Source organism: Chrysemys picta, chromosome 1, assembly GCF_011386835.1.
Source record: "Chrysemys picta bellii isolate R12L10 chromosome 1, ASM1138683v2, whole genome shotgun sequence".
NCBI lineage: Eukaryota > Metazoa > Chordata > Testudines > Emydidae > Chrysemys > Chrysemys picta.
In genome coordinates this window covers 256,824,311-256,840,345 of record NC_088791.1, presented here as the reverse complement: position 1 = coordinate 256,840,345, position 16,035 = coordinate 256,824,311, and the positions used below count along the sequence as shown (strand labels likewise).

Sequence of the window (16,035 nt, the reverse complement as noted above, 5' to 3'; positions counted from 1 at the left end):
TTGGAAAGCTTTAGTATGTACTATAAGAAATTACCTAACTTCTGAGAAGAATTTCATACTGAAATTGTGTTTGATATCTCATAGTTCAGACTTGTTTTGGATAGCTCATAGTTCAGACTTCTTAAACTGGGGACAATACAGTCTTGTGAGACTAGCTAGTAAAGGGATCACAGGAAATCTTGATATTAAGCCATATAACCCTTGTGGCAAAAGATCAAGTACAGAAGGATCTTTGAACACAGATTAAACATAATTGTATATGTCAGCTACAATTAGTTAAAGTGAAAAAGATTATCAAATAGTGCTTTAAAAAGCAATCAATATTAAGATGCAGGCTAAATCTAAGAGATAATTTAGTTTGAGGTTTAAAAAAATCAATTGTTCCAGAGGTCAAGTTTTTCTGGAATTAAAGAACAATTTGTTGTTGAAAAGTGGCATTTGATACTGTTTGATATCATGTTATGAGATTTCTGTAATTTTTGTATTTAGACTATTGCAGTAATGTTAATAATTCAGATCTAATTCAATGCAAAGAAAAACAGCCCAACAGGTCCAACTGAAAGAAGCTGTACAATGGAAATCCTGCCTGCAGCTAGTGAATTGAGAAGCTTTGGTCAATAGTGGAACCTCTAAACATAGTTCAAATGAAATTCCCACCAATTTGCTCAATTATTAAGAAGCTAGATATGGAAAGACTTATTGAGTCCACCACATTGGAAATAAAAACTAGTGTCTTATCTATCATATTAAAGTGATACTACATTTGAACCCACAGCATTCACAAAAACACAACTCCGTATAATGGTCAGTATCTTGTCAACTGTTATGAATTACAGCTGCTGCAGTGATGGGTATGTTCTGAGACATTTTGTAACACTGATCTTGAGTTCAGAGCTAGTTACACTTGCATGGTAATGAGACATTCTTCCAAGAGACTGCATTGATGGAAGATACACTAATGGCAGTCCATGGGCTGTGGATGAGAAACCTTGTGCTGCATGTAAAGAAGTATTCTTGTAAATATTACAACTGAGAGAAATGATAAAACACAAGGATGGGCCTGCCTAGGTTACATTCAAACTTACTCGAGGCTCAATTTGTTTTTTGTTTTTACAGTTTCTTGACAAACTTTGGTGTATTACATTGGGTAAAATATTCAACAAATGAGCGTAAAAATAAATTTGCTTATTAGGGGTTCTATAAGAGAAAAATGAGACGGGGCACTACCCCTTCTACAGACATACCAGAGCAGTCAGATGAACAAAGGTCTTCCTAATATGTAAAGCTCTCATCCTGCTTAACTACATCACATAACTATGTGTTGGTAGCTACACTTTTTTTAGTGAAGTTATTTGCTGTGTTTACATTCTGCTTCATTTTTATTTCAGGATTTTCTCTTTATTTTTTACTCTAGGCCAAAAAACTTTACTTTTTTGATAACTGAATTAGATATTGAGTTTTTAAAGTAAATTGCAATTAGATATTGTTGGGAGCTTCAGAAAGAAAAAAAGTGAGCTCTGATCTCAGAAGAATGGAATCAGGATAGCAATAATGGTCTGCACACTCTGTCTGGCCAGAGGAGTTTGGGATACTCTTTTTCAAGCAGTGCTGTAAGGAAGCAGATTTAGGTCAGTTTGAACATGAGAAAAGCCAAATCCGTAAGGTGTGTTAGACTTGGTTACAAACTACATGAAGTATATAAATACATACGTGGTTTTTTTCACACACTGATAAACTAAACTTTGTCTCACTGAAACATTCTCACTTTAACTGAAACAAATGTGACACGGTGCCAGGTACTAGGACTCTTCACAGACCACCCTGCTCTTGTTAGCTCACATTTAGGTGTATGCAATGGCTGGGAGTCTTTCTAAAGGCCTGATCTAATGCCCACCGAAGTAAGTCAAAAGACTCCCATTGACCTCAATGGACATCGGATCAGGCTCTAAGGCAATGAATTAAATTCTCTGCTGATGTAAATGGGCACAACTCAATTGACTTCAGCTGGGGTTATGTCCATTCACATCAGCAGAGATTTTGGCTCACCATGTCTATGTACCATGTTAGGAACAATGGGAACATTACTTGAATACAACAATCAAACACTTTTCAGAGTTAAAAAAATAAATACTAACCCCATGTTTTCTTTCCTTCTTATTTTTCTCTGTTAGGAAAAAAGAGAGAGAAACAAATTTATGTAAAACTAGGAAATAACATTTCTTACCAAGACAATGGAAATCACAATAATCTTAGCTTAATAATAAACACAATACTTTTAATAAGAAAAATATTCTTAATTAACTTAAACTAAATAATTCAGTATAAACTTGGCAGTATTCATTAGCCATAAGCATTTTTACAGATAAAATGTATGCACAGGGTAAGTAAACTTTCAGACTTCTATGTGTGGCTTTTTATACTCTGAAACAATTGTTTCAAAATTAAATGAAATTGTTTTTGTATTGTGTATCTATAGTAGAGCAATTGCAGCTTGGAAGTTATATTTATTTTCAGTCCCATACAATAATTAGTAAACTCTAAGATATTTAGGTTATGTATCAATTAAGAGGCATTCGCTATATACAAAAACTTGAACAAGGAAGGGTTTTGAAAATATAATTGCAGGCAGTAAACTGAATAAGAAATTTAAAAAAAAATAGAAAACAAAAAAATTAAGCAAAGTTTGAGTACATACTAAAGCTACCTCTCTATTAAATAGAAACTATAGAAACACACATTTATTGTTTAATATTTGTAGAAAGTCTCATTGTAAAAACCAGTTCTGAATAATATTTGCCATGCTGCAGTCTGTAGGCTTAGGTGTTTTAATGTATTTACATAGGAAACTATCCATAATATTTGAATTTACTTCAGCTCATCCTAGTGTTTGAAGTTTGGTTGCCTTTTATGTATCTGTTTAATAGAGAGACGTGAAATACTTCTGTAATTGGCACCGATTCACATTTGGCATCATTGTTTGGATATTTAGTCCATTGCAAAGGAATATGAAATTGAAAACAAGTTCTAAAGAAAAAAATTGATATTTTGTACAGACTGAAAAAAAATCTTTAAAATATGCTTTCAACCAGCAGGGAACAAGTACTAATATTTCATTTTACTAGTAAGATGAGGGGAGCTAGGAAATACACAAGAATGTACGAGTCCCAAGATTCATACATAGCTCAAATGAAAAACAATCATGAACAATGCAAGGCAGCATCACACATACTGTAAAGCTTGTTCAGACCATAAAATCATCACTAATCCAGGTGGCACAAAACTATCAAACAGCCCCAAAGCAGTGATCTGCTTCAAATTAAGCTCTGGGTGCGCTGCCTTTACAGCTTGCTTTACAGACAGGGCAAAAGTAAGAAGTAGAGACAAGATAAAGACAAATGCCATTCAGCTTGATCCTGTAGATCCTGCAAGATACTGAGCACTACGGCCTGATTCAGCAAAGCACTTAAGCATGTTACTAACTTTAAACATGTGAGTAGTCTCACTGAAATCAGCGGGAAATGTTTAAATTCTTTGCTCGACTGGACGCCTTGATGCTCAGGGCCCAGAGTGGTTTCTGCAGGCCTCTGAAGCATGTTTTTCCAAAGTGAGTTTTGCTGACAGACACGGGGGTTCATGCCATCTCTGATAAAGAAATGTTCGTGTGAAAATGTAATGGACGTCAGCACTTCTTATGTTAAAAGTTCAGTATCTTGAAGATAAAGTTCAAGTACAGCACGGATGTGTACTTTGAAATCCTGGTTTGCAAACTAAACAAAACTATAACAGATTGTCATTATGAAAGGAAATGCTATTTCTGCTTACTTGAGTAGCATGTAGTCCATAGTTCACCGTGTGCACATACACGTGTACACAGTGTACTGACAACAAGAGTGCTGGATACTTAAGCCCCTTTTTCAGTTTAAACCAATTTTTACTGAAAAATTCCTGGGTTTTACAAAAATATTCAATTTTTGTTTATTTTCACTCTACTTTTATATCATTAAAATATATAAAAATAACTTGTTTTATTAGGAAAATACAGTACACTGCATGAGATATATGTATTATGATAATACATTAGTCTGTGTGTATATGCAAAGCTGCCTCTAGAAGTAAGGCTATATATTAGTCTAGAACAGTGGTTCTCAACTTATTTACCATTGTGGGCCACATATGCAGCTCTCTGTGTTATGTAGGCCTCATCCACACAATATATATATTTCCTACATGGCCCTGAGGATATCACACGGGCCACAGCTGTGTGCTGATTGGGCCACAAGTGGTCCGTGAGCCGCAGGTTGAGAACCACTGGTCTAGAACAGCGAGTTCTCAAACTGTGGGTCGGGACCCCCTTTGAATGGTGTCGCCAGGGCTGGCTTAGACTTGCGGGGGCCAAAGCCCGAGCCCCACTGCCCAGGGCCGAAGCCAAAGCCTGAGGGCTTCGGCCCTGGGCGGCAGGGCTCAGGTTGCAGGCCCCCTACCTGGGGCTGAAGTCCTTGAGCTTCAGCTTTGGCCCCCCTTGCCCAGAGCATCAGGGCATGGGCTTTGGCCTCCCTAGCCGGGGCAGTGGGGCTTGGATGGGTTCAGGCTTTGGTCCCCCATCCTGTGGTCGTGAAGTAATTTTTGTTGTCAGAAGGGGGTCGCAGTGCAATGAAGTTTGAGAACCCCTGGTCTAGAAGTGCATGTGCATCTGAATGTACTGAGGAATCTCACGCCCACCACGTACACATTTCAAGCTGTTAGCAAATAACAGTTTAAAGATTTGGCCCACTAAAATGGGAAGAAAACTAAAATCTGTATCAGAATACATTTCAGAACACAAAGGAAGCATTTGAAAGTTTAAAAAAAAAAACAGGAGAAAAGGATGAAGTTGAGTGTATGTGTTGCAAATGGTGTGTCCCAATTATTAAATGTAAATATTCATAGGCTAATAGTTTTAAGTCTACAACAGTAAACTGTTTATTCAAATGAAAAGTTTTATTTGGGGATTAGAGACATACTGTATTCTTAAACTCAGAGGTGGCATTGTGTTTTGAATTCTGTTTTAGTTCTGCAGCAAACCACATTGGTGAACAGAATTCAAAGCATTAATCTACGAAATACTCGCCCCCACCCCGTCTTTCTGTCCACCAGAATAAACCCTGATATTTACCCTGAAAAATTATTAATAGTTTTTTGCACTGACTTTCACCTGTTTTTGTTGTTATGGTCATAAACACTGATACATTCCTGGGAAAAATTAAATAAAATAAAACCTGAAAACAAAGGGTCCTATGGATACTCTTTAAATTTTAGCACTGATTGCACAATGTACTAACAAGTATATTTTCAAGGGTTTTTTTTTAAAGATTTAATCTCTTATTTTGACAAATAGAATAATTATGCTACACAGATAAAATGAATATGGAAAGTAAGGAAAATCAACACATGAAAATCATTGATATATTTTTTCTTTATAAAAATTAATATATATAAAATATACCAAAAGCTGTTTTAATGATACTTTCAGGATACATATCCTTACATGCCATTTCTGAAATTAACAAAAATGTCGCTTATGCAGTTCATAGAATCATAGAATATCAGAGTTGGAAGGGACCTCAGGAGGTCATCTAGTCCAACCCCCTGCTCAAAGCAGGACCAATTCCCAGCTAAATCATCCCAGCCAGGGCTTTGTCAAGCCGGGCCTTAAAAACCTCCAAGGAAGGAGACTCCACCACCTCCCTAGGTAACGCATTCCAGTGTTTCACCACCCTCCTAGTGAAATAGTTTTCCCTGATATCCAACCTGGACCTCCCCCACTGCAACTTGAGACCATTGCTCCTTGTTCTGTCATCTGCCACCACTGAGAACAGCCGAACTCCATCCTCTTTGGAACCCCCCTTCAGGTAGTTGAAGGCTGCTATCAAATCCCCCCTCATTCTTCTCTTCTGGAGACTAAACAATCCCAGTTCCCTCAGCCTCTCCTCATAAGTCATGTGCTCCAGACCCCTAATCATTTTTGTTGCCCTCCGCTGGACTCTTTCCAATTTTTCCACATCCTTCTTGTAGTGTGGGGACCAAAACTGGACACAGTATTCCAGATGAGGCCTCACCAATGTCGAATAAAGGGGAACGATCACGTTCCTCGATCTGCTGGCAATGCCCCTACTTATACAGCCCAAAATGCCGTTAGCCTTCTTGGCAACAAGAGCACACTGGTGACTCATATCCAGCTTCTCGTCCACTGTGACCCCTAAGTCCTTTTCTGCAGAACTGCTACCTAGCCATTCGGTCCCTAGTCTGTAGCAGTGCATGGGATTCTTCCGTCCTAAGTGCAGGACTCTGCACTTGTCCTTGTTGAACCTCATCAGGTTTTTTTCGGCCCAATCCTCTAATTTGTCTAGGTCCCTCTGTATCCGATCCCTACCCTCTAGTGTATCTACCACGCTTCCTAGTTTAGTGTCAGACAAAGAGAAACTAAGTGGATATCAAGGTATCCATGCTAAAGATTAGATCTGTCCATAATATTATCCCTGAATATTTTTACATGTTGATGTTTTCAGAACACCTGCAGCACTGTTATTTGCTATACCATATCTCCAGCAATTATTATTCTTTTAAACATATGTATTTGTTTGTGATATTTTGACCTAAATTGGAAGAAAAAAGAACAATAAAAGAAGTGTAGCGCTCTGAATTCTACAAGCACTGAAAGGAGGTCTTAGCTTTCAAATTCAAATGTTTAATAGGTAAAATAATTGCAGTATATAACCAGTGGGTCCAAGGGGGGGGGATGGAGCACACAACCAGTCTTCTCTGTGACTACAGCTATGCAACCATACAGGGATTCCCTTCTTTATGGATCCCAGGGAGCTGCAAGCCTGAGAGGCTACCATCCTTGCATCCCCTGTGGAGTCCCTAAGCCTTCTCATTTGAGGGGAGGCTCTGAGTAAAACTCCATGAGATAAACTGGCAGAATTTCCGGGCCACAGTGGTACCTCCATGGGTGAAAATGATTAGGCTTCATTTCAATATGCAATATTGGTGGCCTTGCCAGCGCTCAGTCAACAAACAGGTAATGTCAATCCCACTAAGCACTTTTTAACACATCCTTCTGCATGGTTAATTACTGGGTCAACTACTCCTCTGTATTATTCTATCTAAGAATCTTGCAGGGAGTACTGAATCCTCAAGCATGTATTTTTCCCATTTTTTCAAGGCCTTGGTCATTGCCAGATAAAGAAGCAAATCCTCAACGTTCACTTCTTTAAATGAGGGAGAAATGTTCATACTCTTTAGCGTACATTATGGGGACTTATATCTGGGAGCTGATGGACTCTCTGAGCATAATAAAATCTTTTCCTCCTGACAGCTCTGAGGATCTTATTCCTGTCTACCCTCTAATCCTTGGAAGGCAACTGTTCTTTTCTGACTTGAATTCAATCCATTTTTCTTGCTGTGCATTTGAAAGCAACATCCCTACCAGAAAGCTGTATCACATGCATCCAGGCTGAGTATATTTCAGAGCCATTTTTCAAATACTAGATGTTACATTGTGGGCTTCTATGTTTCTGGAAATCAGTCAACATTAATGTTTATGGCTCTGACTTGCTTTTTGACCATTTCTAAACTAAGTCTCAGGCATTCACTCTTCTTCACCAGGGAAGCTGATCAAGTTCTTGAATGCACCAGAGCCAAGATTTTCAAAATGAGAGCCTAACATTGTGCTACTAAGTCCATATTTAGACACCTAAATAATTGGCCTGATTTTCAAAAGTGTTGAGCAGCAGGCAGCAGTTGCCATTGACTTCAACTGCAGCTCAGCACTTTAAAAAATCACTTTATGTGTTGGTGGCATCAGTTTTTGTTTTATGCAGCCTTCACTGTCCTTGACTTTAAAAATAGTTACTTTAACTTGTTTTTAAGATTAACTTCCATTAAACTTACTGTCTCTATCTTTTCCAGGACTGTCTGTTGGCGACATGAGTGACGGTTCACCTGGCACAGAGTATTACTTTCTGGGTGTGGGATTCTCTGGATTTTGGTGTTAAGAAGTTCATTAATAATTTTCCCCTCTTTGGATATTTTTTCAGTAAGGTCAGACCCAAAGAGGCCAGAAAGTATTTCCAGTTTGTATCATCATCCTTGATTCTGCCTTGTAAAATATGCTAAAGGAATATATTATTTTAATGGCAATGTGGCTATAATTTTTTCGCATATTTTATGGAAAATGAACTGCATGACTAACATACTTTCACTGGAAAAGAATATTTCCCAAAGAGCAATCTATACCACTCTTACCTCGTCATTGCCAAAATATTTTTAACATTAGACAAATAATACCTGTTTAAAGCAAAAAGACATGAGATACCTATAATCCTCTAGTTAAGACTAAATCAGGGATCGGCAACCTTTGGCATGCGGCCCGCCAGCGTAAGCACCCTGGTGGGCCAGGCCGGTTTGTTTACCTGCCGTGTCCGCAGGTTCGGCCGATCGTGGCTCCCACTGGCTGTGGTTCGTTACTCCAGGCCAATGGGTGCTGCGGGAAGCGGCGGCCAGCACATCCCTCAGCCCGCGCCGCTTCCCGCAGCCCCCATTGGCCTGGGACGACAAACCGTGGCCAGTGAGAGCCGCGATCGGCCGAACCTACGGATGCGGCAGGTAAACAAACTGGCCCAGCCCGCCAGAGTGCTTACCCTGGCGAGCCATGTGCCAAAGGTTGCCGATCCCTGCACTAAATCTATCTGAATTGGTTATTTACGGATGGGTTAATCCTTTGAGAAAAACACACCATCCAAGCATCTGATTGGATTATCCATTTAACATTCAATACCAGGCTGGTGGAAAGTGTTATGAGTGTATTCTCATCCAAAAAGCATGAAAATTCCAAATCCCATTAGCATTAATGTGAATGCTGTACTCTGGCTAAATGAGACCAATCCCAAGAAAAAGTTTGGTCCTGCTTTAGAAATGTGCAAAGTTTCTAAAATCTCTGGGCCAACTATTTAAAACTCAAATCAGAAACAGCTGTCATGTCCCTACACTCTTACAGTAACTCTTAAACATATCTAGGGCCGAGACAAATTCTTAGTGAAAATATATCAAAGGAAGGTATTTGGAGCACAGTGATCACATGCTCCCAAATTTGAAACAGGCAGCTCTTCTCAGAAGAAAATCTTTGAAGTTCCTGAAAATTTTATTTTATTTTATTCAGAGGAGGTGACAATAATTTCCCCCCTAAAATAGTAATCAATTTTGATAGGGAAAAGTAGGTTTTTTGTTGACTATGAAATACCGATTGGATAAACAATTGCTGGGGCAGAACACCCTGATGTGAATTTTTTTTTACTATAATTAAATAAAAAACTGCTAGTACAACATTAAGATTGCACTGATTACATAAAAGTCAAGGAAAGTTAAGGTTTTTAAACAAACATTAACTCAGCCACATGGCACATCCCACAGTAAATGTTTTGTGGCACAGCACACCAATTTAGCAAGAAAAACAGAAATAGTATCTACATAAACATAAGGTGAGTGAGTTAGCAGTGTTGTGTGAACCTTTTTGAAATTTTAACTATAAAACCTTAATGTAATCTAACTTTTTTTTTTCATTTAAATTTCCTAATTTTGTAACCAAGGAGAAACTGTGTTCAGTTTGTGTTCAATTGGTTTCTGAAAAAGAGATGAACATGGTTTGTCTTTTGCTTACTTGCAGCTAAACTATGTTACTGGTTTAGCAACACCAGTGCCAGTTATGGGTAATTTTCAGATTATAGACAAAAGTGCACACCTTTAATTATTCCAATAATACATGTGCAAGGTAGACTTGATGCTCCCACTTAGCAGGGCTGGGAACCAAAAGGTATAATCACTACTCCTTTCTCTACCAGGGTCAGAAAGGTGAGGGGGTCAGATTAATGACTTGCTTCCTGGGAACTGTTCCCCAATCCTTTATTTAAATTTCCTGGAGTCTGGAGGCCTAAATGCATTTTGAGTTGCAACAGGGCCGTCAAGAGGGGGGGCAAGTGGGGCAATTTGCCCCGGCCCTGGAGGGGCCCCCACGAGAATATAGTATTCTATAATATTGCAACTTTTTTTATGGAAGGGGCCCCTGAAATTGCTTTGCCCCCAGATCCCCTGAATCCTCTGGGCGGCCCTGAGTTGCAAAGCCTGAGAAATCTGAACTGAACATGTGATCTAATGACCATACAATCACAACATTGGGGGGTATATGGGTACAGAAGCTTTCAGGTTAAGAGATAGCAAATAAATAACTTTTCATGAAAAGTAAGGAATTATCTAAATTATGTAAAAATTATCTAAAAGGTAATAAAACCGTGTCCTTTAATTTTTCCTATTGGCTCCAAACTTTGCAATATATTAATATGCAAAATCATCAACCATTCTGAAATTACTACCATATTACACTATCTAAATACAATCGGTCGCATTAAAGAGCCACAACCCTAACACACAAATCTTGGGGAGGGGAAGGATTGGTCAGATTCTGGATTATTTTAGTAGTTTTGTATTTAGGTAACAACACACCCAAGTGTAGCTGATGCACCCGGGATGCTCTGGGTTAGGTAGTAAAAGCAAAAAGAAACAATCAATATGTTTCCCTAGAAAATTTCCCTCTCTGATTTGCACAGTACAGGTTGGCTGAGATTTTTAATTAACTTCTTTATTAATGTTTAATACAATTTCTTTGCAACTTATTTTATTTTTCTATTATTTCCCCCTGCTGATTGTGTTGTATTAGTTCTGACGGGGACTGGTAAAGGTACGAAAGCTTAGCCACTACATCAAGAGGAGCAGCTGCCCTCATGGGCCGTGAGCTCTATGGGCCCGTGGTGCCTGGGCACCAGGAATATTCCTGGTGCCCAGGCACAATGGGCCCGGCTCCAGCACTGGTCTCTCTCGGCCCCACTTCTGCCCCCGGGTGCCCCCCCCGCGTCCCCCGGGCCATTTAAAACAGCCCGGGGCCCCCACTCACCATGGCAGTGCAGCAGAGCTGAGCGGCTTCCTGCCTGCTCACTCCACATGGTTGCCAGCCTCTCCCTGCAGCCCCTGAAGCCCCTGTCCTGCCCCAAGCACCCCTGAAGCCAATAGGAAGCTGAGGGGGCAGTGCCTGGGGATAGCAGCACATGGAGGCACCCCGGCCCGACCTGGCTAGGAATCCCAGGTAAATGCCGCACCCCCGATCCCCTCCCAGAGCCTGCAACCCCCCTTTCCCTCCCACCCCCAAACTCCCTCCCAGAGCCTGCAGCCCCACTCCTTGCCCCAGCACAGAGCCTACACCCAAACTCCATCCCAGAGCCTACACTCCTAACCCCCTCCTGCACTCCCACCCCCTGCCCCGAGCCTGCACCCAGCACCCAAACTCCATCCCAGAGCCAGCACCCCAGACCTCTCCACCAACCAAACTCCCTCCCAGAGCCCAACCTCTCACGCGTTCTGCACCCCAATCCCCTGCCCCAGCCCAGGGCCTGCACCCCAGACCTTCTCCCCCCACCCAAACTCCCTCCCAGAGCCTTAGGCAGGTGTGGGGCGGAGTATGGGGGGCGGGCTCTGGGCGTTCTGGGCACCACCAAAATTTCTACAAACCTGCCGCCCCAGCTACCCTTGCATTGAGACAAGGTCCCCAGTTTTGGCGAGCTCCACTCCACCCCCACCACCCTACAGAGCTTTCTCTCGCCGCTTCAGTGGGAGCCTCGTGCCCCAGAGTAACAAGCAGCGCTGGCTGTGTTTCCCCCACAGCTTTCCGCACGCCCAGCCTTCGGAGCTTCCAGTGGAACAAAGTGGGGGAGAGCGATGAAGCAAGGAGCCATCTTGCAAAACCTGACTCTGCTCCAGTCCCTCCACAAACCAGGGCTGCCCGGGGGAGGGGGGGCAAGTGGGGCAATTTGCCCCGGGCTCCCCAGGGGCCCCCAGGAGAATATAGTATTCTATAGTATTGCAACTTTTTTTTATGGAAGGGGCCCCCGAAATTGCTTTGCCCCAGGGCCCCCTGAATCCTCTGGGCAGCCCTGCCACAAGCACAGAGCGAACAGCGGCCCCAAGGGATTTCCTCAGTCTGCCCTTCCCCGGCTGCAGCCAGGCACACACGCACCCTATTACTCACTGCCATGAGTGCAGGGGACTGGACTAGATGACCTCTTGAGGTCCCTTCCAGTCCTATGATTCTACCCCGCCTTGCGCTTATGTAAAGCGCTCGGTCCTCGCGGATCGCCCGCAGGAATCCGAAGGCGAGCACCTCGCAGTTGCATCATTGGTGGCCCTGTGACCCGAAAGACCTGGCGTGGGCAGGACTGAGAGCAGCGAGGGAGGCTGCTCCTTCCCCACCCGGCTGGAATAACTAGCGCCTGGCCTAGGCGCTCGCCCGCTTTCCTCAGCGGGTGTCCGAGCGCCGCCCCGCCTCTCCGCTGGCTGCCTGAAAGCAGCAGGTGAAGCAGAGGCTGGGGCGGTACCTTGCCGGGGCGCGCTCTGGTTCCCTGAGCAGCCCGGCCACAGCTGGGATACAGCAGCGCACGTGCTGCTGCCAGGGGCACTCCGCCACGCGCTGGTGGGGGGCACTGGAGTCACAAAGTGGGGGTCACACAAGAATCAACTGCTTGAGCAGTCGGACGCTGCTGGCGGAGAACAAGCCCAGCGGGGAGGAGGAAAAGCAACTAAACACTACAAATCCCCACGCAGAAACCTGATCCCCCAAGAGCAGAGCTCTATAGCCCCCGCACCTCCCCCCCCCAAGAGCAGAGACTTGCAGCGGCCAATAAACCTGCAGAATGCCCCCCAAAGCTCCCACTCCAGGCCGTGGGGGCTACACCAAGGATGACTTTGGCTCTTTCTCCCCCATAACCCTCCACCCTAATTCCCCGCAAAGCCTCCAGCCACCTGCCCCAACAACCTTCCTCATCTCCCAGTTCTGTGGAGCTCCCGCCCTGAGGCGTCAGCCCTCACCACGTACCCATGGGGGCTCCCGCGCTGCTGCGGCTGCTCTCCTGACTGGGAAAGTCCTGTGTGGTGTGTGAAGGAGATGATGGCGAGGGCTCTTCTTTAAAAGTGCTCTCCTTGGCCGGGCGCCAAGCCCTACCCAATGCCCTGGGCAGGAACGGCAGAGGCAGAAGCGTGTCTCTCCACAGCAGCGAGCCAGGCGGGAGGAGTCACTCAGAGCCTCGGGGAGGGGGGCAGGACGTTGCACCCGACCAGTGTGGAAACGCTGAGGGAAGAGTAAAGCTTTGAGAGTGTCCCTTGTTCTACCCCTTCAGGGACAGTTCCTTGGGGCGGGAGGCAGCTGCAGGGAAATGGGAAGCACAGAGGTCTGGAGCAGACATTAAGGCCTTAAGATTAGGTTAAGTGAATATTTTTAAGGGTGGGGAATGACCCCTAGAGGAAGAGGAGGAATGAAAAGAAGCCCTAGCAGTAATGAGAGAGATGGGGGGACATGGATACACAAATCCAGGAGCAATGTGAGAGATTATAGAGAGTGAATGAAGGGGGATAGAAAGCTGGGTGGGGGAAGTGGAGAGAAATAATAGATAGGAGGGGGAAATGGATAGAGCAGTGGAAAGGTTGAACTGTTGGCGCAGTTGAGGGGTTGGAGAAATATTGCCTCAGAACAAGAAGATAGGAAGAGAGACAAGGAGGGTATATGTGAAAAGGGAACAGGGTAGAGATGGGAAGACAGATAAAGGAAGAGGCACTAACAGTGAAGTGAGGGATTCAAATGTGAAAAAATAATCGTGAGAGAGAGAGAGAAGGAGGGAGGAAGCAGAATTACAAAACATCATTTGAGCGAGACAAAGCGGGTGAGGTAATATCTTATATTGGACCAACTTCTGTTGGTGGAAGAGACAAACTTTCTAGCTACACAGAGCTCTTCAGGTCTGGAAAAAGTCAGACCTATTTCTATACCTAAAGAATGGCTCTGTGTAGCTTGAAAGCTTGTCTCTTCCACCAACAGAGGTTGGTCCATTAAAATATATTACCTCGCCCAAAAGATATTACCTGAGAGGAACAATTTTAGGGTGGCAGATAAAAATACTCTAAACCTTTTTTATGGTACAAACCAAAAATTTGTGTGAGTGAAAACACAGACACTGAAAAAAATTGGCAAGAAAATAAGAAAAAAGGGGAGAGTTGGCACACAAAAGGAAGAACAAACATGGGAGCTTGTAAGTAGTCATTCTTTTCAGTTTATGGAAAGTTTGCTATCAAATATACATATGAACACACACACACACACACACACAATGTCATACACTAGTCTTTCTTTGTACTATGCTTGTTGGCTCATCACTGGGACTGACTACGTTGGGGCTCAGGCCTGGTTAGAAAATGCAAACAGTTCCTGTGCCAACAACCTGGCCAGTTTTGAAATTGGAACTAGAAAATATCAAATATGTATTTGAGTAGATTATGCTTTAGTTTGACAACAGAGACAGGTTCACTTCCAAATATTCTTTTTGCTATTCTTATCTTTTAAAAAGTTACTGCTTTGGTGGTATAGTGGTGAGCATAGCTGCCTTCCAGGTAGTTGACCTGGGTTTGGTTCCCGGCCAATGCAGGGATGTGCCCTTTTGAGTAACTGTGTGGCTTGTGGTAGTGTGCTGTGGCCATTGAATCTGAGTGGTACCTATGGCTGTGAGTTTGACTACCCTGGCCCTTAAACTCTGAAGGTATTTAGGAGGATTACAGACACAGAGCCATTGAGAGATTATGTGCTGCTAGATTTTCATGAAGGAGGAGGCAACTGCCATTTGAGGCTAGGAAGGCCTGCAGAAGTGGGGCTGCACCCTAGTGGGGTTTCTGAACTCTGCATGACACACACCTTCCCCTCATGCAGAATGGATTTAATAATTCTTATCTGACTTTTGAATAAGTTGTTCATTTCTTCCAAGCTATTCAATCAAAAGAAACTTGACAGGAGCCTAAAGGCTACTCCCAATTAGCATAAAATAGAGCAGACTGCAGTCATGTTTAATATGGTGATTCAGCCTGTGATGAGTACATGTCCCAAGCCACTTGGATCAACAGAGTATTGTATGTTGCAAGCTGAAGTAACTACAGAACGCACCTCGGTATTACAGATGAGTGCTACTGTGAGCTACAGTGTAGAGCTACAATGTACAGGTCCACCCTTGATTTAATTCAACTGGTTCTGATGGATTGCTCCATGTGTTTGTGTGGAGGTAACCTACTTGAAAGGATACTCTGAACTCTGTCATAATGTTAATTACCCACATGGTCATTTTATAAAAACCTTGCAGATTAAGACTTAAAGAATGAATGCATAGTGATAGGGATGTTTATATCATGCACTCCTGGAAAAAAAGCATTCAAAAATAAAAACCCAAACTAATTTAATATAGTCCTGAGGATTTGAGCAGTACATGGCTCCTTCTACATCTAAAGCAGCCAGAATGCATGAGCACTTCAAGTGACACAGCTTCATGCAACATGTGGACTGAAAACAAAATATATAGGACTTCTTTCTAACATGGCCTTGTTGACTAAGCCAGCAAAACAAGCAACCAACTAAGTGTGATGCCCAAACCTCTAAAGGCTCAGCCACATATAGAAATAATTTACCATGTACCATTTCTGAGCAATTAAAGAAAAAATAGCATGCAATCAGGAATGCAATTTATCTCCAGCCATTAGATATGGCCACTTACTCTTCCATGTGAACAAGGGTGAGGAATAATTGTTGCTATTTTCGATCAGGCTCTAAGCACACTAAAATCGGAAGTACGGAACCCCAGGTTCATCTGCCTAGATACAATTTATGGAAAAGCAAAGAAACCAATAGCTCCTCAGATATTTCTTTCTGAAAGTGCCAGGCAACTATGGAAAATGAAAGTGGGAGTTGAGGGAAATCAATTTTTTGTTAATAATTTAAGAGCATTGGGCTGCTGATCATGGTATCTTTGAACACTGAGAACTGCCTTTTTCATGAGATCCTGACAGCTGTAGGAATTTATACAGACAACGGATAAATTGTGCTCTCAGTTACACTGGTGTAGCTGTGGAGTAATTCTATTGACATCC

At 42.8% G+C, this 16,035-nt stretch overlaps 1 protein-coding gene across 2 annotated transcripts in view; it reads right to left on the bottom strand.

Moving 5' to 3' along the window:
• Positions 1 to 13,134, bottom strand: part of SLC15A1 (solute carrier family 15 member 1) — a 50,417-nt gene extending 37,283 nt beyond the window's left edge. The window contains exons 1-2 of one of the 2 annotated variants that reach the window (XR_010600587.1): positions 12,953 to 13,083; positions 2,136 to 2,164 (exon numbers count right to left, since the gene is read on the bottom strand). Coding sequence is in view for 1 of the 2 variants with exons in the window: in XM_065592646.1 (XP_065448718.1) it covers positions 2,136 to 2,164; positions 12,953 to 12,956 (33 nt within the window). In the remaining variant the exon portion in view is untranslated. Of the gene's footprint in view, positions 1 to 2,135; positions 2,165 to 12,952 lie in introns of both variants that reach the window. The other variant, XM_065592646.1, reaches the window with a different exon arrangement.
• Positions 13,135 to 16,035: the final 2,901 nt, after the last annotated feature.